Genomic DNA, 27,838 nt, shown 5'->3' on the forward strand with positions numbered 1-27,838 from the left:
TACTGATGGTGTTGGTGTTGAATTGATCCAAGCACGATAGGATCAATACTTTGTTTCTGTCCCACTGAATTGTGTTAAGTAAATTATTTTAGGGGGAATTAAAAAATATACCTCACGCATTCATTCTGAAAAATGCCGCCTGCATCTTTTTGTGATGTCATGTCTATTTTATTTGTAGCCTGTAGCAGTTTGAACAACAGAGGTTCACCCGAAGTGTTTTAGAGACATGTACATTTACATTCCAAAGCTTCAAAGAAACAAAACCCTGTTTTAGAATACACGAATAACTGGAAGGAGTGTTTTATGCTTTGTTGTGTTGTCTATTGTGGATTTAGTGGTCATTAAAATGTGTTCAGAAACTGATGACAACTCATGTAATAAGTCCTGCCACTCTGATCTCCCCAACACAAGCTGCTTATGATGGTTATCAGTATTGGTACTGGCAATACTTACTTCAGTACTTGGCATAGATCATGCCAATATTTGCAGTAACCCACAGCACTACTCTTATCCTTCTTTGTGTGTGTGTTTGTAGTAAACACACAAAAATGTATAACATCCTCATTTTTTCCTTACATTACAAAGAGGAAATATAATTAAAGCGAAATTCATAACAATGCCAAGCTCATCTGACAGAAATAAAGTGCAGCAGTAGACCAGACAGACATTTTCAGAAGCAATCCATATGAATTTAATATAATTAAATTAAATAATAACTAATTATTTATTATAATTAATTATTAAAATATTATATAACTATTAAATTATTATATTAAAGACATGTACTTTGTTTAAACGCTTAAAACGCCAGAATCTATTGTCTTTTTCTCCGCTGTGGTGTTTCCACGCCACTCCAAATCAGGGTTTAGGGATGGTGACAAAAAACAAAAAAGCTGGGCTGCTCGGATCACGATCTAAAACGGAGACGGGGCAGGCAGCGCCGCCCTCTGTGGTGCGCAACAGCTCAACGTCAGGCAGCGGCTCACTGAGGAAATTCAAATAGCGATCTGTCCACAACACAGCCGCACGCATCTTTATGCTCCAAGGTCATCGCAGCCGGCAGCCCGCGGAGGACACGCACGCACAGCCTCCTTCAGAAGGTAAAGTAACATCCAGTGGCCGGTTGTCATTGACTGCAGTGAAGGACGCGCCGACGTTGCCGGTGAGCCCGAGGATTAACCGAGCGATGCAGGGATGCGTGTGCGCTGCGGTGAATGAGCGCTGTAGCCTGTCAAGACAGCGGCTTGCGGCGCTGCAAGTGTCCCAGTCGGATGGGTGACCGCATTTTATGATGCGTTCAGGAGCCTTTGAAGAGAGGAGAGAAGGGAAACCCATCTGCCGCTTTGCTGTCAGTTGTCGCAGGTGGAAGAGCTGAGGTGCACAGTCCTAAAATATATTTGCACTGATTTTTGGGCTGTTTTGAAGCATCCGGTTTAGCAGGCCGTGAGCATTAAGACTGGCTTCATCCGGTCAATATCCGGTCTCAATCAGCAGCATCATATGATTAGGCTGCAGTGCTGAGGAATCACTCTCCGGTTCCTGCGCCTTTCCAGCTATAGGCATTTCTGATCGAGTCGAACTTTGAAAGAGAAAAAAGTATATTATTATCTTAGGATGTCACAAGTATTTATGTCCACGTCAGGTCTGGTTCACTCCTGCTCAGTTAGTGATCTGTATGAATAACTTCACATTCTGCATGTGATGAATACCCTATGTGTATTTAGCTTAAATGGCAAAAAGCTTACACGACCCCAGTTTTAGGTTTGAGTAGAAGTGAAAAAATGAAGTCTGTAGTTTGTAATCTATGATCCTGTCGTGCAAGTTGGCTGTGACAGAGCATCTTAGCAGGTTATCAAATATGTGGTTGTAACAGCGCCCTCCGTGGTGAGATGCTAAAATGCTAAAGCACAGGCAGAGTTGTAAACTGAAGATCATTAAGTTCTAGGTGGCTTACAGTAGCTAGTATAAACCGGATTTATCAAACCACTTGTGGCCATAGGAGCAGAACTGAAATGTTCTGAGTCGAGTTTCAGTGTGTTAAATGTCTCATGAGTACAACTTTTCAGTCACAATTTGTTATTAAAAAGTAACGTCATTTTAATGACATTTTGCTAGCAGATGAAAAGGTCTTTTGCATCCATTATTTATTTGCATTAGATTTACATGGGACTATGCATAAACTTTTATAAAAAAAACTTTAAAAAGCTCACAATTTTTGGGAATACTCTTTTTAACTTTCTTGCTGACAGTCTGATAATAATATTGTTACCCGCACCAAATAAATGAAACTACCATCAGCAGCTAGTTAGCTTAGTATAGCATATAAACTGGTCAGCAGCTAGCTTGCTTTGTACCAAAGGAAAGAAAAATAAAACAGCTTCAGCTCCTCCAAAGCTCACCAGTTAACATGTCAAATCTGTACATCTGTGTTGTTTTATGAGGAGATGTGTGGGACAGTTTTTTGACCAAGTGCAAGCACGGCTAACCAGCGAAAACTTATAATTGCTATAAAGTAATACGTGTGATATTAGTCATCTGTGCTCCTTTAACTTACTTTACTGATATGTCCGGAATTTTCTTATGATTAGAATTTCCATTTTAGCTTTTTTTTAATATCCTAAGTTTGTCATATCATGCCCTTCCATCAGAAACGAAGTTAGCATTTTTCTCTATTTAGTCTCCGTCCTATTTTTGTTGCTTTTAATGTTGTCTTGTCTGTAGATTTAACCTAAACAGTCTGCAGTTGACAATGTCCACACTGTTTGTTTCTCCGAAAGCAGTGACCTTTCTGACCATGTGGGCAGAAATCTTAAAATGTGTGTTGTTGTTTGTTTTTAACTAAGTTACTCTTTGGCTAGCATTTATGTCTTTGCCCGAGGAGATTGTTGTTGTAAATGTTATACTTACAGTTGTGGTCAGAAGTTTACATTCACTCTTCATGAGCATGAATGTCATGGTAATTTATTTGAACTTTTTTTCTGGGTGGAATGATTGTACAGCATATATCTTTAATGTCTTTTAAGAAAAACAAGAATCAGGTGAACAAATTTGAATTCATTTTATATTTGTCTCTAATGCACACAGGGCCAGTATTCATAAAGACTCAAATATATAGATTCATTTAAATCAATTAATAATTGAATTGGTTCTAGGGCTAGGTTTCAAAGGTTTCAGTTTATCTTTGCGAGCATAAAACGTATTTGTTTGACAGCATTCCAATGCTCAAAACAATGGGGAAGTCCAGCTAACTCCACAATTTTCAAACTGACACAAATTAGGAAAGTCTCTTGAGGTTCATAAGTACAAGTTGTTTTTATGTGTCATCACTTTTCCAAAATCTGCATGAAGAGCTAAACCGTCAGTCTAAGGTGAGAGGAAATTGGTTAGGAGAACCAGAAACAATCCAGGAATCACCACGGCTCCGGCTTGCCATGAATTGAAAAGTGCTGAAACCTCACCATAACTGTCCACGTAGAAGTGAGTTTTAGATGGACATGGGCCAAGGGTGCTAACCAGCAAAAGAAACCCTTGCTCCAAAATACACAACTTCAAGCTCAATTGAAATTTGCAGCTATACACATAAAAAACAAAATGCCTATTATAGCTTTTTTTTTTGGTCACATTAACAAGAGGTACAGTATGTTTGAATGGAGTTAAGGTGAGGCTGTCAAACCTGAGAACACTGTTCCAACTGGGATGATCTGATATCCTCGTGTCGATGTTGTTCCCAAATCATCATAATAAATGTTGTTCCAGGTTCAACATTGCAAGTGACCAATCACATTGTTGTGACGTCCCCCTTTTGTGCCTTTGAAAAATACCGCCTTAAAAAATCTACTTCACTTGTGACAAGAGAAACCGCTTCTGTCCGCCAATCCAGGAACTTGAATTCTTTGCATTTCAGGATACTTTCCTTTAATAAACGGTAAGCATTATACATATTGTCCTTACAGAGGTGGTTTCTCTTCCCGCAAGTGAAGTAGATTTTTTGAAGGCGTTTATTTTTTTCGAGGTCGCGGATGACGTCAGCAGAAGGTCACTTGCAATGTTGAACTTGGAACAACATTATTTATGATGACGAGGGAACAACACGAACACGAGGATCGTCCGTACCAACTGTCAGGCACGGTGGTGGTATCATCATGCTCTGGGCCTGTTTTGCACAGTGGATGGAATAACGAAGAAGGACTACCTTCAAATTATTTAACTTCACTTCACATCAACAGCTGGATGATAGAAACTTGGACACAACTGGGTTTTCTAACAGGACAGGACTGTTTTGGAAACCTGCTAAACCTCTGGATTAGGTTTCATTAGTATGACCTCATGAACACTAAACATGGCGTATACTCCACACTGAGAAAATATGTTACTTACTTACTGTTAATCACTTAACATCCAGAATAGTCAAACTACAGCCAGGCCTTGGGTTTCAGCATTGTTATTTTGTCATGTAAAACCCATGTAAATGCACTCTGACAGAAGCTGCCTCCTCAACAGTGTACTGCAAATCACGAAAACACAACAGTTAAGAATAAGTAAGAGGGTCAAAGATTCCAAGTACGGAGCAAGCCTCCAGACTCCACAGATCAGCTCGATAAAACGTCCACAGGATGTCCCTAAACATGGCCACAGAAGCTTAACCCACAAGACCCAAAGGATCTGGTACCACAGGTCACCCTCAGAAGTTCCATACCTTGATGGATCAGCAGTACAGTTGCAAGGGTTTGAAAAATAGTGATAGTTCACAAATGAAAAAAAGTTAGCTCCCTACATTAAAAAGAGAAAAGAAAGAGCAAAGAGCAGACTCAAACTGATTCTACCTGATTCTTATTTGAAAGATGGAAATCATGCCAGATGTGAACCCACCCATAACACACCATCACAGAACCACTCGGCACTGATCAAAAACTACAAAAACTGTTTCTTTGGACTCTTATGATGGCTAGTTAAATTTTTTTGTACCCTATTCGTCAAGTAATAGGGTAAAAAAAAGTACAAATATTCTGAGCAACAGAATTAGTATCATTACATAACATTAGTATCCTTCCCCCCATACACATTTCTAGACATGACTAACGTTTGCTGTCTGACTATTAAATATAACATGATTACAGTTCTGTGACCTTCATGACATGGTCAGAGGTGTGTAGCGGAGAGGGAGCTCAGGATTGGATGTTTAATGTGGGTGTTGGCAGCCCATATGGAAAAGTGAATAAGCCTCCCAGCAAGCTCTTGTGTCCACACATGAAATTTATTTTCTAAATCAAGGCATCCCGGAGTTAGTAAAAGGCCAGAAGCTGAGGAGAAAGGGAACTACAGTGTTAGTGTACTTTATGGGGAGACCCTCTGCCTGATGGCCTTTTTAATCAGAAAGCAGATTTTAAAGGAATTATTTCTTTGTGAAAGAATATGGGCGAGTGTGTTTGCCTGACTGCTGAAGTGAGATTAGATTGTTGTTGTGATGATAAGAAGATGGCATGTGTGCTTTAGTCAACATTTAGAGAGGTGTTTATTGGGTTAATAATGAACTTCTATTTTAACAATGGGTGTACTGTTACTTGGAGGTTACCTTAGAGCTAATCTTCCATTGCCATAACTTCAAGTCCCAGCATGAGGCTTTGGCGGAGTCAGGAGGAGGAGGGGGGCATGCTGGCAAGCTGAGTGTAGAGGTCAAGTTTCCTTTTGTACTTACAGGATATGTTCACCTGAATAGCTTTTAAGTGAAGCTTTTGAGTATTTCTTCTGTTCAAGGTCTTCACAAATACAGACAAATCCTACGCTTTAATTTATCTCCTCCAGGTAAAACCGGTGTCCTCTTGCTCCGTAACTCTGATTTAGTTAACCTTCTGTTGTCCTTCATTACAATTCAAGTCTTACAAGGCTCCACAAAAGCCCATTAAAAAACATTAGTAATTGACCACTGCTCAACCTTCCACTATCAGTAAAAGTGGAAAAAGTACTTCAACATATAAGAATTCAAAGAAAACTTTTAATTAGATGTGAACATGAAAATGTGGAATTGTTGCTCTTCTGAAGGATGTCTTTGCTGTTCTTTTCATCCTCCTTTAATGGCCCCTGAAGGCTACCTTTAAAAGGTGTCTGCAATATCTCTCTCAGGAAACTATAATTAACCTCCATCTAAAAATAATAACTGGATGTTGAAGTTGTGTTGGCAGAGTTTGAGAATCATGATTCCCTTAAGGAGATATTAAAGTTCAAACCTGTGGTAATCAGTGTTTTTGTAATAACAATAAATCAAGTCCTCAATGTGTTTTGTACAAGGAGTTGTTGCACTTACTGTTTTAGAGTCTTTAAGCTTTTCTAATGTGATTTTTATGGCCTCTAACTTTACTGCAGAGCCGATATTGGATATTTAAGCCTGATACAGATATCAATATTAGGTAATCTGATATATGAGACAATATTATTTATTTTTGAGATACACCAAATATAAACAGTTTTCACTTCAATTTGTTATGTTTAGTTATTTATTTACTCATTTTAGCTCTGCACCATTCTGCCCGGATCATCTGGTTGTTGTGTTTTTGGTGTGGATGACAAAGTTTTCAATGTCAACACACGTGACGTGGCTGGAGGATGTTTCTCTCGTCTCGTCTGCTTCTTCATCATTCAGTTATCGGGTGTTATAAATTCAGATACTAATAGATTGGCAGAATGCTAATGTCAGATTTGGATCTACACATGATCATATGTAGTCATTGATTTGCTGCTACTACCGTTAGCAGGAAATGCAGTAGGTCTGGTGTGCCAACTCAAAGAGGGCAAAGTTCATTTATTCCTCTTTACTGACATGAAATCCAACACTGAGTCTCAGCTTTGTCCTTGTTGTGAATGAAACCTGACATTCTTCTTCATGTCTTGGCTTCCTACCAAGGCACTAAGTGATGTCTTTCTAGGACACACACATACACATTCACACAAAAACACAAACACACAGATGTGAGCAGACCTGTTTGCACGGAGAACATTTCTTGTCATAATGCACAGTTACTGTAACCTTAACCTGTCACGACTAACCAAACTCTAACCTTACCCTACAAACAAAGACTTGTAGCTCAAACAGCACACACATTCTGTCCAGTATGTAACCCAGCTTTTGCCAGTTCTATGATTTGATTATAGAAACTCTATTTTGGTTTCTGCTCCCCTTGCCGTGTCCTTGCTGTCCCCTCCACTGAGCTCTGTTGTCCGGATAAGACTCATCAAGGTGAAGTCAGGTGGTCAATTCAAGTGCACTGAGATCACACAGGCCCAAAAAAACAGTCTGTTTAGCTTGAGCGACTCTGTGCATGGCTCCACACTTGTTGAGAAATGCGGTTTCACAGTCGCTCTGTAGAACACTTTCTAACATGGTGACTTGTGATGGATTCTTTGGGGGATTTATTATGATGCTTGAAAAATGCGGTTAATCCAAATCAGTGCCAGTTGGCCAATCCTTCCTCTTGGGTCAGAGTGAGATATCTTTAAAAATACTTGGCAGATATTACTGGAAAATAATGAATTCAGCTCATTTTGACTTGTCTTCTATTGCCGTCTTCCAATCAAGATTTCTGTTTACGTTGGTTTCTGCCAAAACACAAAGTAAGCTTCATGTATCCTTTGTGTTATTATTAGATAGCTGTTTCATGTCACTGAGCTAATGCTAGGTAGATAACATAGCAGTCATATATATATAAAGAGGCAAAAGAAGAAAAGTGCTAATATGTTTCCTAATCATGTTTCCTGAACTCAGTGGAAAACATTGCTAGGCCAAGGAAACATGCTAAAAAAACATATAAAAAGAAGACATAAGAACTTCAGGAAAGATTGTGAGTGAATCTTAATTCACTGACATTGGACCACTAAATAATATGACTGTGGATCTTTCTGACATGGTTCTGCTACAACGTAGCACTCTTAATTCGTACTCTCATGTATATATCTCATGTATATCTCATGCACATATCTTTCCACGTAGCACTTTTAATTCTTATCCCTACTTTTATTTTGTCCATGTCTATTTAAGTGTTATTTATGACACCATGTTTGCACTGAAGCACCGCAGCAATTTCCTAATGTTGTAAACCTGCTCAACATTTGGCAATAAACCCCATTCTGATTCTGATTCTGCTAGAAAATGGACAATGGGCTTTTCATAGGTTTGGGCTAAATGATCGATGACCCAGTGAATGTATACGCAGATGGAGGACAGAAGCTGCTCTGTGTCTAACATGCTGCTTTGGAAAGACTTCACAGCTACAGTCATATTTTATGACCACTGTAAACGAGCCCTTATTTATTATGTGAAACATACAAATACTCACCATGGCAATCAGCCCATCAGTGCTGGTACATAGTCAAACTAGCATACTGGTCTGTAACTGCTGACCTCTGTGGAAGACAAATCTGAAAAAAATTCCAGACAGGAGTCAATAAAGTTTTATTAGCACCTTGACAATGAATTATGTTTGGTTGGTGAGTTGGAATGTTTTATTCTAAAAGTGGTCTTTCAAGTGGGTGTGGTTGTACAGTCCTGTTGTTGTCACCTGACTTGTTCCTTGGCACTGTTTTATAACCCACCAGCTTTGACCCAAGCAGCAGTCAGGGCTGTAGTAGCTGCTCTCATGATCACTGGTGTGAAGGGCACAGGGGAGACGGCACATGACACTGATCTGGAAGGAAGTAAGTGTTGACTTTGTAACGACCCAACAGTGACTTTACTTTGTTTGACTTCTTGTGTACTTATATGGTTGATCATAAACCAGATCCATCAAGCTTGTGCGGACAATTCCCTTTTTTTACCTACTAGATCTTTTATGGCCAATCTGTTTGGAGCTTCATATTAACAGCCATCAATTTATAAGCTGCTTATGGGTTCTGAGGATCCTTCGTGCACTGTTGTCACGTTCAATCAATCAAAACTAGTATTTCCACCAATTGCCGCTCTGGACAGTCTGTAATCTGATTAGCACGGATTAGACCTACTATATGAAACTCCGGGAAGAAAGACTAATCTTTAACTTTGATTAAAGGGGCAATACAAGATATATATATAGAGGACAGTTTTTAGCACAAGTGATGTTTTGCTTAAATCATTCACTTATTTAAAACACAGTTCCACAACTATTGAATTCCAAAATAAAAGCAAATTTAATCATTCCCCTTTGGCTTTTAATTATTATTATCTGAACTATACAGGATTTTTAAGACCAGTACCAATACGATATCAGTTTGGATATCCAATATATCTGCCAATATGGTAAAGGAAAAACAGACAAAAGGAAGGAAAAACACAATATTCCTTTTGCTTGCTAGCCAGGTAGAGTCATTCATCCATCAACACAGTGCCTGTTTTTTATCACTTGAACACAGTGATGCACATTGAAACTAGTCAGTGCCTGTGTGGCTCATTTAGTCACAAAAGTCCATACAACATTGTTAGTATAGTTTACTTGTTATATGAGTTGAAAATCTACTTGGAGGAAATGTTCTAGTTGGCTAAAAGCGAAATGCGTCTACTACACAAAATCTCTACTGACTTGCTACAGCCGCACGTCTCAGGGCCCCTGAAGTTTCTTATTTTCTGGTGCGTTCCAGTTGAAGTGGAAAGTTAGAAATCCATAGACATCCAAGTCGAAATTCCCAAATGAAACACCGCTCCGATTCAGATTTCTTTCTGTGAACTTTTTAAGCACAAAACAGCAGGTATTGTGCTGTCATGCTAATAATGCACGAATGGCTCTACATTGCTAAGAAACAGAACAAATCCTGTTTGAACTTGCTTTTCCAACTTTGCTACTGTAGTTCGTTCATTTTAAAGCCTTAAAAGTGTTCATTGTGATGTCACTCTCTGGCCTCCTGCCAAGAAATAATCTTGTCTTTTATTTCCTGCTTCCTGACTTTCTTTAGCTTTTCAAAATTATTGACAGTAGCAAATGTACGAGTCTCCACAACAATGCAGTCTGCTCATACCTGAGCTGGAACAAGGAAGCAGAGTGACATCATTTATTTACACTGGTCTTTACGAGTCATTGATGCACTCGGACAGGAGAACCATATGTTTCCTGGTTAAATCCTTTGATATTCTTAAATGAAACTTGCTCTGGTAAGATGTCGACTCAGGGCCGGTACGTTTGGATCAGCCAGCTGAATATTTTCATGTAAAAGTTAAAAACAATGATGTTGTATTTCACTTAAAGTTGTGGTTTGAATTTTCCAGTGGTTGCCTGTTGTGTTGTAGAGGAAACTGTCAGAGCTGATGGTCGAGTCGCTTGATCAGATACAAAGCTGGATAGTGAGGTTTCGTATGATGTTTATGTTTAGTCAATTTTCTGCTTGATCAGTCAACTGGCACGGGGAAGATGTTATCATTAAGCGCACAGACAGGTGAAACTTGATATGCACTGTGCGGGTCTGAGTTTTAATCGTGACCATTGTTTTTTTTTTCTAAATAAATAATAAAACACTGACAATTATTTAGATGTCTGAGAAATAGCGGGTGACGGCTACCCCAGCAGCAATCTCTTCCCCTAAACAATGAATCAAATGCAGAATGCAAAAAACTGCAGTTCCTTTAATGGCCACTGGAGTCTGACTCCAAAAAGAACTCCATCCCCATAAATGCCCAACTTCAGCCACAGTCTACAACAAGAAACATTTTAGCCCTCGGTCAGAGAGGCCTAGAAACTGTCACTAGGTAAAAATGTGGATTTCTTGGTGTGCAGCTGCTGGAGGTTGCTGGCAGATACCTGTACTGAATGGAAACTCTCTGCCTTATGCAGCATGCTTCAAAACTAGTAAACCTTACCTTGAAGCATGCTGTCCATTTTTGGTTTTGCAGCTTCACTACCACTGGACTATAGAGGGCCATGGGTGCCAAAATGAATTAGCTAAATACATAATTAAATAATGGATTAAATTACAAATAAAAGTAGAAAATAATTAATAAAATATTAATTAATTTAATTTAAAACATTTAATAATTATGTATTTCTTTTTAATTGTAATTCATTATTGACACATTTAATTAATTAATTCCTTCCAGTTTGAACGAATTATAGACACGTTTTATGGTCTATTCATGACAAGTAGCTGGTAAGTATTAGCAGTACGCAACCAAAGTGCAGCACCACATAGCTCTTTGCAACCAGTTACACCTGCCAGCAACTTCCAGCAACCGCTCACCACATGTAGGAATGCAGCTTCATCCCTAGAGACTGGTGGTTGCCAAAGGGACGCCGACCGTACTCTCGGCTTGTATAACTGAGACCTGAGGTCTTCATAGCTAATTTCCCCCTTACTAACAACTTCATGGTGGATTTAAACGCTTAGATTGTCTTTAAGCTTACAATGACTGTTCTGACTGGCAGGTATTCTAGCAACCAGCTATTGCTGATACCTGTCTGCTAGGAACAGGTCATCATTAAGCGATCAACAGGGAACCAGTTTGACTTTTAAACCTTAAAATGGGCCTCGCTCTCTAATGAAAACATAATAACACAAAGCTGAAGTGAAATCAGCGGTGCCAATTATTTCAGACTCGTACCCGGTAATCCGAGTCTGGCTGTGTTAATCTCAATAATTACTCACTTGTGATTCTGCACCGCTGACATGAGCAAACATGTTGACTCTTCGACAGGTTGCTCATTTCTGTAACGCCACACTAGCTGCCATCATCTCAGTGGGTGCCTCAAATTAATTATACAGCTGTAAATTATACAGCCTCACCTCTGACTGATGACAGAGATGAGGCTAATGAGCTTAGACAGAGCTAAAAACATAGCAGCTGGCCTTTTTGGTTTATCACATGTCCGTGAATATAAGTGCATCTTTCTTTACTTGACTTGTAGCATCAGTACAGTGATGTGTGGCAGTAGATAGTTTCCATACTTGTTTTTTTTCCCCTTACATATAATTAGGTCAGGTTTACTCTGTATACACACCACGTGATTTTAAACTGCCACTACACTTCTGTAAGTCAAGCTCTACCCTTGTTTCATTAATGCCTGTGGGAAGGAGGTGTGCTCAAGGTGAGCAGTGGGCGGGGGAGATCTGGCCTCTCAGGTATAATGAGTGCATGCCCTCTGGAATCTCGTGATCCTGTGTTTGCCCACACCCTATAAAGGATAAGGGCCTCTGGCATGTCCTCCTTGCTCTTGTGTCACATTACTGTTTGCAGCTGCGCATCTGAAATACAGAGAGAACAAACATTTGAACCTCCTTTGTCATCCCACAGGTGTCTGCATACTGTCAATATGAGCTACAGCTTGTGATTTATCTACAGGATATACTACCCCTAATGATCGATGACATTTTCCTAGAAACAGAACTTCTCGGGTCATTTTTTTCCGTAACCTTAAAGTTCTCTGTGAGTTTTCATATCCTCCTTTCTTTCTTTTTCCAGCGTTCAGCGAATCTGCGTTGAGTTGGGTCAGTGATGCCAACCCCAGCCACAAGTCCTGCTGTGCCCCCACCAGATGGTGGGTGGGGGTGGGCTGTGGTACTTGGATCTTTCATCTCCATAGGATTCTCATACGCTTTCCCGAAAGCCATCACAGTCTTCTTCAAAGAAATCCAGAACATTTTCGGCGCCTCCTACAGTCAGATCGCATGGATCTCCTCCATCATGCTTGCCGTCATGTATGCTGCAGGTAAATAACTGGTTAAAACAAAGGAAAAGCTAAATGAAATTTTTCTAACATAGTTAAACCTGTTCATGTTTCGAAAGCCTCTAATAATAATTTGGTATTCTAGAGTGGGGTTGTCATGGGTTATTGCTACAGCAACAACACGACGTAAAACATAGATCGTTTAATTATTGCATAAAAGTATTATGGAAAAGTTACAAATGAATTTTGTATAAGGCATCGTATTAGTTATGCTAAAGAAGACATAAAAACAGACCTCCCACTATGAAACTGATTGAACCGGTCTCTGTCTGCAAAACTTAACCCAGAGAACGTTTAATTAAATCATTGTTAAAGTAGAAAAGAACAGGCTTGTTCTCCATATGTCCATAATCTGCTTTATCGTGGCTGCCTGCAATAATTATTTCTCTTGGATCTAACTAAAGTCCACTTGCTGCTCCGTTAACGATAACTGATGGCTAACACAGCTATGGGTTAATTGCTAATTGTTAAACAGCGAACGTCAACATGTCTGCCAGCCAGATTAAGATTTATGATAACTGTTTAACACTTTACTGCTTTTAAAACGAGAGCTTTACTGACCTCTGAAGTTCTTTCTAAAGTGTTGTTCAGTGTAAACTACCAGCCTTGCTTTGGGTTGTTGTGTGTGAGCTGACAGAGGCAAAGATGCTATTGTTGGTATTGATACAGTTGCAAATTAGTATTTCTATTCAGTAATAATTTGTTATTAATTAATATCTGAGTACTTGTGTTTTTGTCAATGCTACAACCTAATAATGCTAAATAACTTGAGTCTAGATAGTTGGAGTTAGCAGATGCACCATTAAAGAAATCTGAAAAGCACGATATGAGGAAAGGCACATAGGATGGGACATGGTTCATTCAATAGTTTCTCTCATCATTGTCACACTGTTTCTACCTGTAAACACAATATGCAGTGACAGAATTGAAATGGAACTAGTTTGTGTCATTGGATCATGACCTGGATTTGAATCCACACGAGATGCTAGCACAGCATCACATGAACAGCCTGCAGATAACCAGAGAAACTGAAGCCGAACAACAGCAACAACAAATTGTAATTCCTTGTGAGTCAGAATCACTTACAGCCTGGAAATTGGAAAAAATAATCTATTAGTTGTTGATTGGATTTTGAAATAAATTGATCTGTCTTCTGACATGGAAACAGGCGAATTTTCATTTCACTGAGGCAGAATTTTTATTTCCGCGTACTAGAATTTCTAATAGTTTTCAGCCTCTAATCAAATTCAGAGCACGATTCAGACAAATCCTGTATCTTCTCAAAATGCTGCCACATTGCTGCAGCTGGCTCTTCATTTTGTTTTGAAAAAAGGAACCTTTGAAGGGTTGGAATTTGTTTTCAGCAGGTCGCCCTCTCCACCATATTGCTCTGATCACCTGCTGTATTTCCCCACTTTGGCTTCAAGCCTGCAGTTTCCTGGCTCGGTAGTGCCATCTGTCCACGCTGTAATCCTCCTGTCACACTGTCGTGTGCTGTTGTCATCGTCAGACCCGCAAAGCTCATTTCCTATGTTGTGTTCAATTGAAAACAAATTTTCATTCAGTAACTATAAGGTAAAGTCTTCTGCTCAAAATTAAGTATTGTGGTCTCATAAAGTAATTTGGGATTGTGAGTAATTCTGATTATGAGTAAACACCTTATGGACAGGTGGCGTTCATCAGGCTGAAACAAGCTAATGGTTGCTGTTCTGGTAATGACACAACCTCTCTAATGTTCCTAGCGAAACATATTTATCAAACAGTAAAAAACTTGAGTGGTTATTGCTGATTGTCTTGGCTTTTTAACCGATCGCTAACTGCTGCTTTAGCTTAGCAGTGTCTATATGCCGCTATCACGTGGTTACGGCATCAATACATGCGCTTACTGAGTGAGCCGCTCTAGTTTCTCATTCATTCACATTGATCGCAGCCATTCAGCTATTCATTAAACACCTGCTCTCTTGTTCTGACTCTCACGCTGATGATTCAATCAGAGTTTAACACCTTTCTAATTCCCCACTGCTGCTTTCGTGTGTGTATTGGTGTTTGCATGGCCCTGTCATTACTGTGGAGCTGCCTGGTAATGAGCCGACAGCCCCAGACACCCACAAGTAATAATCTAATTGATCCAAATGACTGAAATGACCTTTTACTTATTACCTCTACCCTGAGCTACCCTGTGTCTCTTCAACCTGCTAAGCTTTTTGATGAACAAAATACTGAAAATGATGGTTTTGGCTCAGTGGATTATATTTTATAAGCCAGTTAGGTCACATTTGTAAAGTCCCACACGACATGAGATGTGTGTGGAAGGTTGCTGGTTTGATCCCTGGCTCCTCCAGTCAAGGGCGAGATACTAACCCCAAGTTGTTCTGCGATGCATCAATCGGCCTATGAATGCTGGTGAATGATACATAGAAAGCAGTTATAGACAATGAGGCAAGTTCGGCTATTATTACATTCACAGAGAGTTGGGGAATGGCTGCAATCACAGAGATATAGGATGGTGACAGATGGACCCTTAGGCCATCTGTCACCTCGATTCAGAGATGGTCTTTCCCTTTAAACGTAAATGGCCTCCTTGACTCCGCCCTCAAACCAGCGTTCCTCCCTGTCCAGGATGTGTCCACTGGCCTGTAGGTGTAAATAGACTGTTTAGTCCTTAGCTCTTCTGTGTTGTGCCATCTGCTTGTTTGGTTTCCTCGATGTGTAAATCCTGCTGGCACTTAACATTGTACACTACATTACTCTGTTTGTGCCACATAAGGGATCACTACAGGTTTTCACTTAGGCAGGAATTATCTTTCTTCTCTCCTGGATCAGCTGGAGCTTTCTTTAGGCGCCTTCCCAGCTTTGACAAATGTCCAGCTGAGATAATCACATTTACTCAGGGACTTCTTGATGTGATGTTCTTCTGCTTCCCTGGCCACTGTGTCTGTGGGGATGGTGTTCGCTCTGTGTTGTAGCGTCCTGATGACACCCAGTTTATCATCCACATCATGTCAACCTTAGCATGCTAAGCTATCCTTCTGTCAGAGGAGGTTAGCATTAGGCTTATAGTTCAGTTTCACAGAACCCCGCTCCATATCGCCACTTTGGCTACTTTTTGATATTTGTATTGATCTCTTTTGTTGTTATTTAATAGGAAAAATCAAAAACAATAACTAGAATAATGAATAATAAGCTAACCCATCGCTGCAGGTCTATAGCCCCGAGCATTCAGTTATGGAACCAGACGTTTTGAGTGGCAGTACAACTGTGTAGCTACATTTCAGTTTCAGTTTTTGCATGACAGAGCTTCCTCTACAGAAGCTCTACAGTTATTTGCATAGTCATTTGCTTGCCCTGATGTGCATATCACCTGGCTGACAACATGTTTTCCAGAACAAAAGAACTATCGATGCTATTCTTTTGTTTCTCTGTAAGAGAAGAAGGTGTGGTTAAAAGCTGTAAACCCAACATTGGAAATCTTTTGTGATGGCCTTTGGCATACTTCAGCCCTAGAGTGCAATCCTGCCTCCTATTACATCAGGCAGCAGTGAAGCAACCGCCAATGATCCACTCAGCACAGCGAGTGTCGCACTGTGATGATGTGTTTAATCTGCATGCTGTGTGTTTATGTTGGATTAGTGTCGCTAATCCACAGTGAGAGAGAGAGAGCGCTGACCTTGGCTGTGGAAACGCTGCACACTGTATCACACTCACTGTTAGTCTTAAAGACAGGATACAAAGGCTGGTTTCTCATAAGGAATACAGCCAAACATTTTGTTTTTAATGTTTTACCTGGTCATTTTAGAAAAATATTAACAATCATATTGCTTATGATGATGAGTAAATATACTTTTATACATTCATTTACTCTTATTTCTCAGTGGAAAAAGTCAATGGGAACCTTGTTTCTTGAACTTGAGATGTCATTTCCACCTCATTAACACCTTAAGGTTGCTGTATTTGCTGCATGTCAAAGTGATTGAGCAGTCCTTTTTACCACACTGCACAGTAGCTGAAAAGAGAACTGTTGCCAGTGACGTGCATGAATTATCATTAGAAATGTGGATATTGTGAGGAAACATGTAAGTGTTGTCGTCTCTTTAAAAATGAGAACTTATGTAACTTATTCAGAAGCACCTCTGTGGTGAAAACTTTACCCGCCCTGACTGATCATGCCGGTGAATTTCAAGCACCTTTAAAAATCTGCATTTATTTTTTTTCCGGCTTAAAGCCACCGTGTTAGCATCATCCAGGATGTTGCTGCTTACTGCTCTACAAGTGTAAACTTTACATCAAAGCCTCTTGTGAGCCCGAAAATTTGGATAAACTTTTATCACATAAATAAACTGGGTTTCGGGCTGGTTCACTCTCCGTTATTTCCCTTAAAACATCCGTGTAATGGGTCGGCGGTGAGTCACTTCAAAAAACCGCAGAACAGCTTTTAAAAGTTGTTTGCCTCCATTTCTGTCAACTCTTTATCCTGTTTGAAGTGTGATGGATAGCCGGCATCTATCGTGAGCTGAACCAGCCTCTTCGCTTGCAGCTCACATTAAAGTCTCGTGGAAAAAAAAAAAAAAAACCTGTTAGACGCGTCTCTATATGTGTCATTCCCTTTTGGGATCTAGGTGCTTATATTTAGTTTGGGTCTTTGTCCACTGTGTAATGAAGTCCACGCTGTGTCTGGCCAGGAGATGATAAGCCCTTTTGCAAGAGAGGTAATGTGCAGGCTCAGGGGCTTCCTCATCTTGGCCGATTCGGGTCCCGCCAAGCCCCCGAGAATACCGATCACTGCTGCGGATGCAAATGAGGGGAACTTTCCTCAAGGTCGAAAAAAGATTCATGCAGAGCAAATTAAGTGAGATGACTCCTCGCCCAGTGTGGCTTTTTAAATTGCATTGGGCCTGGCAGAAATATGATACATCTTCTGCCTGGTAATGAGAGCATTATTCAAAAAAAGAAGAAGAAGAAGAAAAAACATCTTTCATTACTTTTCTCTTTCTGTTCGATTTACACCTCCTGCACTTAAAATTCAGCAAAAAGGTTAGGAGACGGGGTGAGTTAAAAGATGCTTAGATTTCTCAAACAATTCTTATTGCTGCCTCATTATAAGCAGGGTGCTTTGTACAGAGAAAGCAATCAAATGTTCTCACACATCTCAAGTGGAACAAAATGTAAACAATAGAACATAAAGTGCCACAGCAGCAATATAATCTGAGTTGTTGAGTCAACCATTTTTAGCTAAAATCAGTGAAACGAGCAGCAAAGCAGAAAAATGTGAATGAAAAGTCATTCCAGGCCCAACGGAGAATAACAAACAGTAAGTCATTAAGTTAGAGGAGATTTTCCCATCACTGTTATTAGAATGGAAATGGACTTTCTCTGCGTTTTTTTTTTATTTATTTTTTTAAATTCAGGACGAACTAGATTTTAATGACAGCAAGAAGCACTGCAATAGCTTTGAAGTGCACTTAAAGCAAGTGCAAGATACAGGCTTTTGTTATATGAATCCCATTTCAACATTCTTGACATCATTTTGTATATAATTGCATAATTATTTGTTTATGTGGATGTAGTACATTTGTAGCATTCATTTCATTGTTTAGTAAAATTATTAGTAATGTTGTTACATGTTGTTGGTTACAAGCTGTTACTGTAAAGTACATAACACCTAACCCCAACCAATCACAGCAGATGGCCCCGCCCCTCCCTGAGCCTGGTTCTGCTGGAGGTTTCTTCCTGTTAAAAGGGAGTTTTTCCTTCCCACTGTCGCCAAAGTGTTCGCTCATAGGGGGTCATGTGATTGTTGGGTTTTTCTCTGTATGTATTACCTTACAATATAAAGCGCCTTGAGGCGACTGTTGTTGTGATTTGGCGCTATATAAATTGAACTGAGTTGAATTAATAATTAATAATAATCATAAACAGTGTCATTTCCTATATGTTGCTAATACGAACAAAAAGGCAGAATTTATTTTAAGCATAGTTTTTAAGATAAAAGATATAAACGTTTGACCTTATTTGACCTTGAAGAAGAGTGAGAAGAAGTGAAAGGTCCAAAGTAATGTGATATATAGAATCCCCATATATAATTCCCTGTATGCCCATATGTTCTCAGTACAAATAATGGCACCTTTTTTTAAAATTTTAAAATTTTTATTTTATTCAAACAAATAATGGCACCCGAGAAACACTTTCTTAAATCGCTCTGTGAAGCATTATAATGATATTGACCTTCAGATCAATCTAGAGATCAGAGGTCAAATGTCATATAATTTTAAATCATATTTCGGTACTTTCTACATGTTGACAATACACACCACCTGCACCAATCATAGTTTATAAGTTACAAGGCTCTTTGTAAATTTTCCACCAATAAATCATTGAGTTTATTTTGAAAACCTTGGTGGATGCAAGCCAAATTTGGATGGATTGTGACCCCACTCTACTCCACTTCAAAGTTTTATCTGAATTCATTCAAAGATTTTCAAGCTATTGTGTTTAGAGACAGAGTGACATGCACACCAAAAACACAACCTCCTTGGCGGAGATAATAAATACCTGTGGTTATCATCCTTACTAATATTTTAAAATATTTTCATTTTAACCCTGAATAATTTGATGATTTTTTTTGTGTTGTTGACCCAACTCCACAGTTTCTATTAGCTTAACAGAGCGATAGCTTCAATTTCCATCTTTCAACTTGTCTTACTTTCTGACTCACAACTATAGCTTCATGTTTAACTCACGCGTCTCTTATGAGTTTTGCTTCCATTAGCACCAGGCATCTATTTCCATTATGATAACTAGTAGCATACAGTGAAAACTTTGTACTAACAGTTAGGACCCTGATTAAGCTGGCAAAGCGGCGAGATAGCAGTTAGCAGCTAGAGAGCCAGATATTTTCCTTCATGAGTTGCTGAACCAAGGCTGAGGGTTGGATTCAAATTTACACTACTAGTCTTATTAGATCATTATATGTCAGTAATGTGATTACATGGTGTCCTGTTGACCACAATTGTCCAAATATACTACAGCTTTAAAAATTAAAGCCTGACTGATATGGAATTTTTGAGACTAATGATGATAATGGTGATAAAAAGAAAAAAAAAGATTCTTGTTCTTTCTGACACATGAAACGTAATTCGATTTCCCTAACATTTGTTATGTGTAGTTAAGCATTTGCTTGTTTACACTCTTCCCAACTCTGCTGGGATCAACTGCTTGTTACATTTGTAGCAATCTAAACAGTGCTTGAATGCTTGAAGGGTGTTTCTCCAGTCTCGACTTTTCAAAATTTCTTTGCCCACAATTTTGTTCTACATGTACAACAAAAAAAAAAAAAACTATTCTATTCAATTCTCTTCCATTATAACGTTGGCTGATAATATCGATGTGTGAATAAATCAGGCAGGCTCCACTGAAAGTCTTGCTCAGTGCTGGATTTCACATTGGAAGTGCATCCTGGCTGATGAATTCAGTGCTGAGATTCATGGATTTCATAATGAAGGTGCATTCGGAGATTTATTACAAGTCATACATACCTACAGCTCATAGCATAGTAAAACTATGGAAGTGCCTTTGTGAGATCTAATCAGTCTTTTCCTATTAACATTTGTTTAATAATATTCACACAGACCTCTGTTTTTTCTTTTCATTAAGTCATTTAGATAACATGGTTACATTAGGGATTTCTTATAACCTAATTAACCTAATTTAAGACTTTGGCTGTGAGCTTTCAGTGTCATTACATGCTGAAGTTGCATAATTAGTGACCTCACATGCTCGCAGTAGGCGACTCTTTTGTATCCCTTACAAATCTGGATTCAGTGAGTAAACTGAATGTTTTCTTAAGGCTGTTTGTTTGCACAGCCTCTAAATGTGCAGCCGGGAGAATAAAACATTAGTTAATGTATTTCGACACAATGCATTTTTTTACATAACTTAAACTTGTCAAATGGAATTTAAAAAGTAATTTTACATGCAAGTCTATTCTGTTTAATCACACTGTCACTTTACTTAAATTAATTTGACACACGATGGTGGGAGTGCCTCGTTTAAAAATTGAAACAACCTAGTTTCTGCTATTAATAGCTGCTGGGTTCTGGGTGGTGTTCGGCGCTAACAAGATTAAGTCATTATGCGCTCACTTTCAGTGATCCTGACAGCTGTAAACATGCAAACATGTGGTTTGATTTTCTGTCTTCTATATTTTGCAGGTCCCATCAGCAGCATACTGGTGAACACATATGGCTGCAGGCCCATCGTCATGATGGGGGGCTGCCTCTGTGCCCTGGGCATGATCTCAGCTTCCTTCTGCACTAACGTGTTGCAGCTTTACATCTGTATGGGAGTTGTTACTGGTAAGTCCATCTGAATCCGTTTAAATCAATTTTGGGTTAATTTGATTATTCATTGGAATCTGGTTAGAAAAGAAAATAGTTTGCTGTATATATTTAAGTCATTTTCTTTTATTTAAAATTTTGTAAGATTAATCATTTCCATATTTGGACGTGGCACTTGTTTCATGTTTTCCAGAAATCAGCTACAGTACAGTACAACAGTATGTATGGGAGTTGCTCTGGCATTAAAATGTCACAAATTTACCATCTAATGATCAATATTCACATGTGGGGAACAAACCATTTAGTGTCCTGTTGTACTGTTAAACTATTTAATAGCTTTTTTAATCATTCGCTCGCAATGCATTGCATTAGGAAGGTTTTTTTTCTTACCTCTTTATGAATAAAACTCAAGTGCAACTGAAGAAAACACCATCAAATAGAAAACTGTTGCAAAAGCATAAAAAAAACATACAAAAACAACAGAAATACTAAAAACAGCAAAAAAAAACAAACAGCTGCACTTTCCTTATGTTTTGTGATTTGTTTTTGTTTTTTTACTTCCACTGTGTTTTATTCATTTTCCATTCTGTTTTTTTTTTTTTATATATCCAGTGTTTTATTCAAATTGTTGTGCTATTGCAGCATTTTTCTATTTGCTGGTATTTTCTCTGTGCAGGCAGTGTGCACACTGCTAATGCTGTTCCACAGCAGGGATAATGATGACCTTTTTCATTTCGTGCATTAGCCTGCTAATATCAAGCCTCCTAATAAACACTAATAAGCACAAATTATAGTTGTGGCTGACAGGAATGTCCTTAGTTTTATAGATTCAAGCCAAACTGCTGCTGTAGCATAGCTATAAGCACCAAAGCAACATCAACAAAAATCCTTTTTTGCTTAAAGCTATTCTTATAAGTCTTTTTTTTTTCAAACTTTATTTTAATTTTAGTTCTTATTTAGGTAAACAAAAAAATAAAAGTAGTATTCTGTAGTATTGATTATTGTAACTGTAGTTAAAGCACAGTTGTTTCAAGTTCAATGCCTTTCTTTCAATATAGGACTGGGGCTGGCCTTCAACCTGCAGCCAGCGTTGACTATGATAGGGAAATACTTCTATAAGAAGCGTCCGATTGCTAATGGGCTGGCAATGGCAGGCAGTCCAGTCTTCCTCAGCACCCTGGCTCCTCTCAACCAGTATCTCTACAATCAGTTTGGCTGGAGAGGAAGCTTCCTCATCTTGGGTGGCCTGCTGCTGAATTGCTGTGTGGCAGGTTCGCTCATGAGGCCTTTAGGACCTCCACCTGGCAAGGTCAAGAAGGATGAAGAGTTGGCCGCCATTGCTACCACGAGCAAGGAGAAGCGCAGTTTTTTGCAAATAGTTAACAAGTATCTGGACTTATCTCTGTTCAAGCATCGTGGCTTTCTCATTTACCTGTCGGGCAATGTCATCATGTTCGTAGGCTTCTTCGCACCTATTGTTTTCCTTGCTGCCTATGCAAAGGACATGGGTGTAGATGAGTACTCTGCTGCCTTCCTGCTCTCAATCCTGGCTTTTGTGGACATGGGTGCCAGGCCTTCCATGGGGCTACTGGCCAACTCACGCTGGGTCAGACCCAAGATCCAGTACTTCTTCAGCTTTGCTGTACTGTACAATGGAGTATGCCATATCCTCTGTCCACTGGTTGAAAGTTACACTGGTTTGGTGGTGTATGCAATATTCTTCGGCTTTGCCTTTGGAATGGTCAGCTCAGTGCTGTTTGAGACCTTGATGGACCTGGTTGGAGCTCAGAGGTTCTCCAGTGCTGTGGGACTGACCACCATTGTGGAGTGCTGCCCAGTTCTCATTGGGCCACCATTAGCAGGTACAGTCTTTCTGTTTTTGAGCATATTTCATTCATTTACCGGTTTCCATTCAATTTAATGTTGTCAAGAACAACGAATGATAGCATCTATTTGCAGTCAATAGATCCTGGACTAAGGTAAGATAAAAGTTTATTAATCCCTCGGGTGGGTTCCTCTGGGAAATTCGGTACTACGACTACTGTAGCTAGTTGAAAATGATACCAGTCCTGAAAAACACTTTAGTATTTTGTCCTCCACAAGTTAACCAGCTGATTGGTGGAATCCCAGAAATGGAAAATAAATGATTTGGCAACACAACTTTAAGGAAAACACTGACCGAACCCACAATTCAAAATTAAGTGACATTAGCTGAAACATGTTTCCGGTATAGTGTACCTCAGTTTTACATGTGATACTCTAAAATGTATATTATTTATATCTTAATATTTTCTGTTGTCTTGCAGGGAAACTGGTCGATGTCACAAAAAATTACAAGTATATGTATTTTTGCTGTGGAGCTATTGTGATTCTGGCCAGTATTTGGCTCTTCATCGGAAACTTCATTAACTACAGACTCTTAGATCGTGAGCGCAGACGTGCAGAGATGTACAAACGGACTGAGACAGAAGATCCGGACCAAACTCTGGATCAAAAGGAGGCTGATGGCGAAGCCCAGGCCACTGAAGAACTGGTCGACGAAAGTCAGAAAGACGAGCAACCTATGCAGCGGGAAACCAACATCTAGATTGTACTACTCTGCCAACACCTCACTGTCACCACTGCTGCAATCTTGCCACACCCTCCACTATGATCAGACTGAGCTCCGAGCTAAGAGGTGCCTCCCGGTGTTCCGCCAGGCTCTATCTGGGGTCCTCTACTTCTCTAAAGCCAAAGCAACAGCAGTGTTGTAGGAGAGGCTGTGAGGGATAAATTCTCTTTGACAGAAAGTAAAGTGTAACATACTGTTTGCATGTGAAGAGGCTAAACGTCAAAATGTTTGTGGTAGTACTAACTGTATTTTCTTTTTTCCAACATTGAGCTTGTATCGGAAATACTATAAACTGCGGCATGTGGAGAAACACTCACATGACACAGTGGCTGTTTGAGTCAGTACAAGGGAATATTGTTTCTGTCCTATAAAACTAGGACAAGTGGGAGCAATTGTAGCAGCAAATTAAAAAAATTGGCAGATAATTTTGAAACCTTCATCAAAAATTTATCTGCTGCCGTTTATTAAAATAATAATAGTACTGACTCTGTTTTAAATAGATTTTCTGTGTGACCCAACAGAAAATATCTTTCCATTCTTCCTGCTGCGTCTTCTGACCTGAATGCATCATAATTCCAACAGCACCAGCAACCACATGTTTAAAATAAATAAGCCTCCTTAACAACATAACTGGTAAATAAGATAGGGGTTTTTTGGCATTCAAAGACATTTCCGTCACTTAAACCAGTCTCCGTTACTTGTGATGTCTTGACCACAGACTGCTGATAAAAGATGGACATAACTTCTGAGTCATAAATGCAAAGCCAGTATGGAAGTGCCTTAAATATGCATTTTTTTAAATGGCCACTGGGGGGTGCAAACAGTAGTCCAGTTTAATGAAGGTCAATACAGATCACTAGATCTTATTTAAAATGTCACAAATGACATAAATTTTCATTAATTATTGTGCATATAAAACTTAAGAGTATCCTTTTGGGCATGCTTTGTGATTGACACATTGTTACATTGCAGGACTTCCTTTTCCTTTTTTCAAAGCTCAAAGGTAGCGATGGAAAAAATGCTTAGCTCGAGGCTTCGCATTGGGACTTCTTTAACTGATGCTTAATGACATGGTGGTTAAATCCATCTTTTATATACAGTCTGTTCTTGAAGTTGAACTAATTTCAACCTCTGGCTTCAGCCAACAAGCAATTTCATTGCATTTTTTTCAGCATCTGGGTTGTTTGAGGTTCTACACCCATATTGGACAAGCTAAATGGAGGGTGCTAAATTGCTAGTGCAAATAGCTTACCAGAAAAGGCAGATGAAGGAATCACCTTTGGCCATAGTAATGAACACACCCATTCTACAAGTATCAACATTTAAATTCAAAGTTGTGAAGAATGGGACTGTACCTAATTGCACTGTGCTTTATATGGCAACTGGGTGCCCTAAAATTCCAACTTCTATAAATAAGGTACAGATGTGTTCACAGCTGGCGCCTGTGTATTATGCTGTCCATCCGAGAACTCTAACTTTATGCAGTAAAACCTGCCAAAAAGTCCAAGCTCTGATCGGGTCATAAAATGCTACGTTAAATGTCTTGGGTCCCATATTCTTATACTCACATATACCGTGTGCCGCACTAAAAGTGAAATGGCCACACTTCATTCCAGACTTCATTATGAAATTGCTGCAATTCAGTGAATTTAATTATGGTTGAATGTAATTTCCTCTGTGGGCCTTAAGAAGGTATTAATAACCAAAAACCATCGATTACGAGTGGTTTTCTACATATGGCCCATAAGCAATATGCTCACATTGTAACACAGCTATACAGGGAAACATATTTATAGTGACCATTGCCTCTCCATACTGTGATACATTGCCTTAAATCTAGTGCAATCAGTGCAGAGGAGACAGTGAAAACTTGATGAATCTTGATAAATCTTTGTGTTAAACGTGGTCCACCTCTTTGGTTTGATTAACTTCCCAACTCATGAGAAATCAATGTAACGTGTGTATACTACATGATAAAGCTTTAAGTAATTGTATTCTATATGCTGTAGTCATTAACAAAATAATTCACTAACAACCCGCGCACCAGTATGTTAACAAGATGAAGGAACACGTCACTAATTAACAAATGCTAATCGTGTCCAAGTGTGTCGTGTTCACTCAGATATTTTGGTTGTTATAAATGTCAGTGTTGTTCAGTATGATATCCATTACATGTGTATTTTTGTAAACGTCACCCTGCTGTGCTGCTGATCAGTTTTTGTCTGAAAACCTGGAGCTAAAACTGACCAAATGATATCCTGCCACAGATAAGAAAGCCAAACACATTTGCAAGTAATCATGAACATACACACTGGTCCCTTTATAAATGGTGGGATGTGTATTCAGAACTCTAAAATCCTGATATCAAGCTGTGTATCAGTGGTTCAACCATATCTTGTCTTTATCTAAGACTCATGATAATAGTGCTGTGATATCCTCTGTAGGTGGGTTTGAATCGGCTGCTGTTTTGCTTGTCTGTGTGAACTCTGGTATGAGTATTGACCACTGCTGTGTTCTTTGTTTGTTTTGTTTCTTGCAAGTAAGATTGTTCAGTTTCTTTGAGCTCTTTTTTGTCCTGGACTTAGTCTCACATATATTTTCCTTTAAGAATCACTTAATCTGAATCTCCTGTTATGGCCGCTTGTCTCCAGAAATGCACTTTAGTTCATCAGCATTTCATTCCCGTATCACACAGTATTTTTATATACTGTCATGTCTGTACCCTCCTACATTTAAAGTCTGTGAATGTTACTTTATTCAGCCTGCACTTAATTAGTGGAAAGAGGTTCACTATGAATGCTGCAAAATCACTTCTATCAAATAGCACTGCCCCCTGCTGGTTTCAAGCCACATGAAAGGTCAAGAAAGCCAGGTTGTTGTTTGTTACATTTACCTATTTATAATATCAAAAACAATTAATTTTTCATGGGATAAATGCATGAGCATTTTTCTTTTCTAAACTATATTTTCTTGATATTTATAGGTTGAATTATACACAAATAACAAAGCAAAATCTTGTCATGTGAAAATAAGGGGAATATAAATTAGTTTCAGTTTCAGTTTCATTCCTATTTTTTCCAATGCCCAATTTTCCCGGTAATTAAAATGATGCAGTATGGATAATGTTATTTATGCAAAAAAAACAAAAACAAAAATCATATACCATTAAATTTAATGTGTGATAAGGTAAATAACATGCTTGGAATGTTCTTATATTTACATATTGACATCCAAAACAAGCATTTTGTGTATTTTTTAAAATTACGTTTATTATCAATTATAAGGTGTAGCATCTCAAAGATTGTGTTTATTTTCTTTTTATGTGTGTATATTTAGAAAGAAGACTTTTATTTGGAAGTTTGCTTAAAACCAATTTTAGCAGAGCAATGACATTTAAGCGAATAATAATGACTCCTCCCCCTGTGGCATTATTTTTTTAAACACAGTTAACTATTAAGCAGCTTAATTTATTATCCTGGTGTGTGGAGGAGGTGTCACTTCGCTGTAAGATATATGCAGATGCTAACGTTGTTGGACACTGGACAGCACTTTGCAGCTAACACCCTTAGCTTGTTGAAATGACAGCAGATTGGAGCTTTTCATTCATATACTAAATAATATAAAACAAATCGTGAACTGTTAACTATAATGATCTGTTTTTCTTTGAATAATGTGTATTACATTTCAATAAAATTATTTTCTTTTTATAAGAGAATTTGGGGAATTAGAGGTTTATTCTCAGTTAAATTTGTCTTTTTGTGCATTTCAAATTACCTTTAAAAAACACAAGCAAACAAAATTCCAGCTTGCAGGTGGAATCTTCCCACACGTGTATCACACTGCTTTACGTTGATGTGGATATCAGTATGTGTTGCTGCTGATTGTATAGAAGGTCATTTGCTTCTGGGAGGAGGAGGAGGAAATGTAAGCTAACTGTGCCTTATTGTTTTAAACTGACAGATATAAACATGGACAATAGTGCAACTTCTCCCCTTGCTTATGTTGTGTGTATGTTTACACATCACTGCAGTCCTTCTTTTTACTCTAAACGATCAACTTGTGTAAAGGAAAGGAAAAAGAAATTCACTCCATATTTAAACCACATATGAACAAATACGCTGATGATGTGAGAATGTGTATGCACTGAATCTGGAAAAGTATTTTTTGTCATTTGTCTGACAGAACTCACTATGTATTGTGTTTATGGAGCTTTGTACACATAG

The 27,838-nt window shown here is 38.8% G+C and overlaps 1 protein-coding gene across 2 annotated transcripts; it reads left to right on the forward strand.

The window, feature by feature from the left end:
• Window positions 1–791: 791 nt before the first annotated feature.
• On the forward strand, window positions 792–26,920 carry zgc:165507 (monocarboxylate transporter 2). Of its 2 annotated transcripts, none has more exons than XM_005733088.1 (5): window positions 792–1,100; window positions 12,407–12,653; window positions 20,879–21,022; window positions 22,063–22,866; window positions 23,311–26,920. In XM_005733088.1, exons 2-5 carry the CDS (start codon window positions 12,440–12,442, stop codon window positions 23,589–23,591), a joined length of 1,443 nt encoding a protein of 480 aa, XP_005733145.1. In that variant the 5' UTR covers window positions 792–1,100; window positions 12,407–12,439; the 3' UTR covers window positions 23,592–26,920. The 2 variants fall into 2 exon arrangements, with proteins under 2 accessions (XP_005733145.1, XP_005733146.1); XM_005733089.1 differs by lacking the exon at window positions 792–1,100 and adding an exon at window positions 8,629–8,685.
• The last annotated feature ends 918 nt before the right edge of the window (window positions 26,921–27,838 follow it).

The sequence above is a fragment of the Pundamilia nyererei genome, unplaced genomic scaffold (assembly GCF_000239375.1).
Source record: "Pundamilia nyererei isolate P.nyererei 1_Seehausen unplaced genomic scaffold, PunNye1.0 scaffold00050, whole genome shotgun sequence".
Taxonomy (NCBI): domain Eukaryota; kingdom Metazoa; phylum Chordata; class Actinopteri; order Cichliformes; family Cichlidae; genus Pundamilia; species Pundamilia nyererei.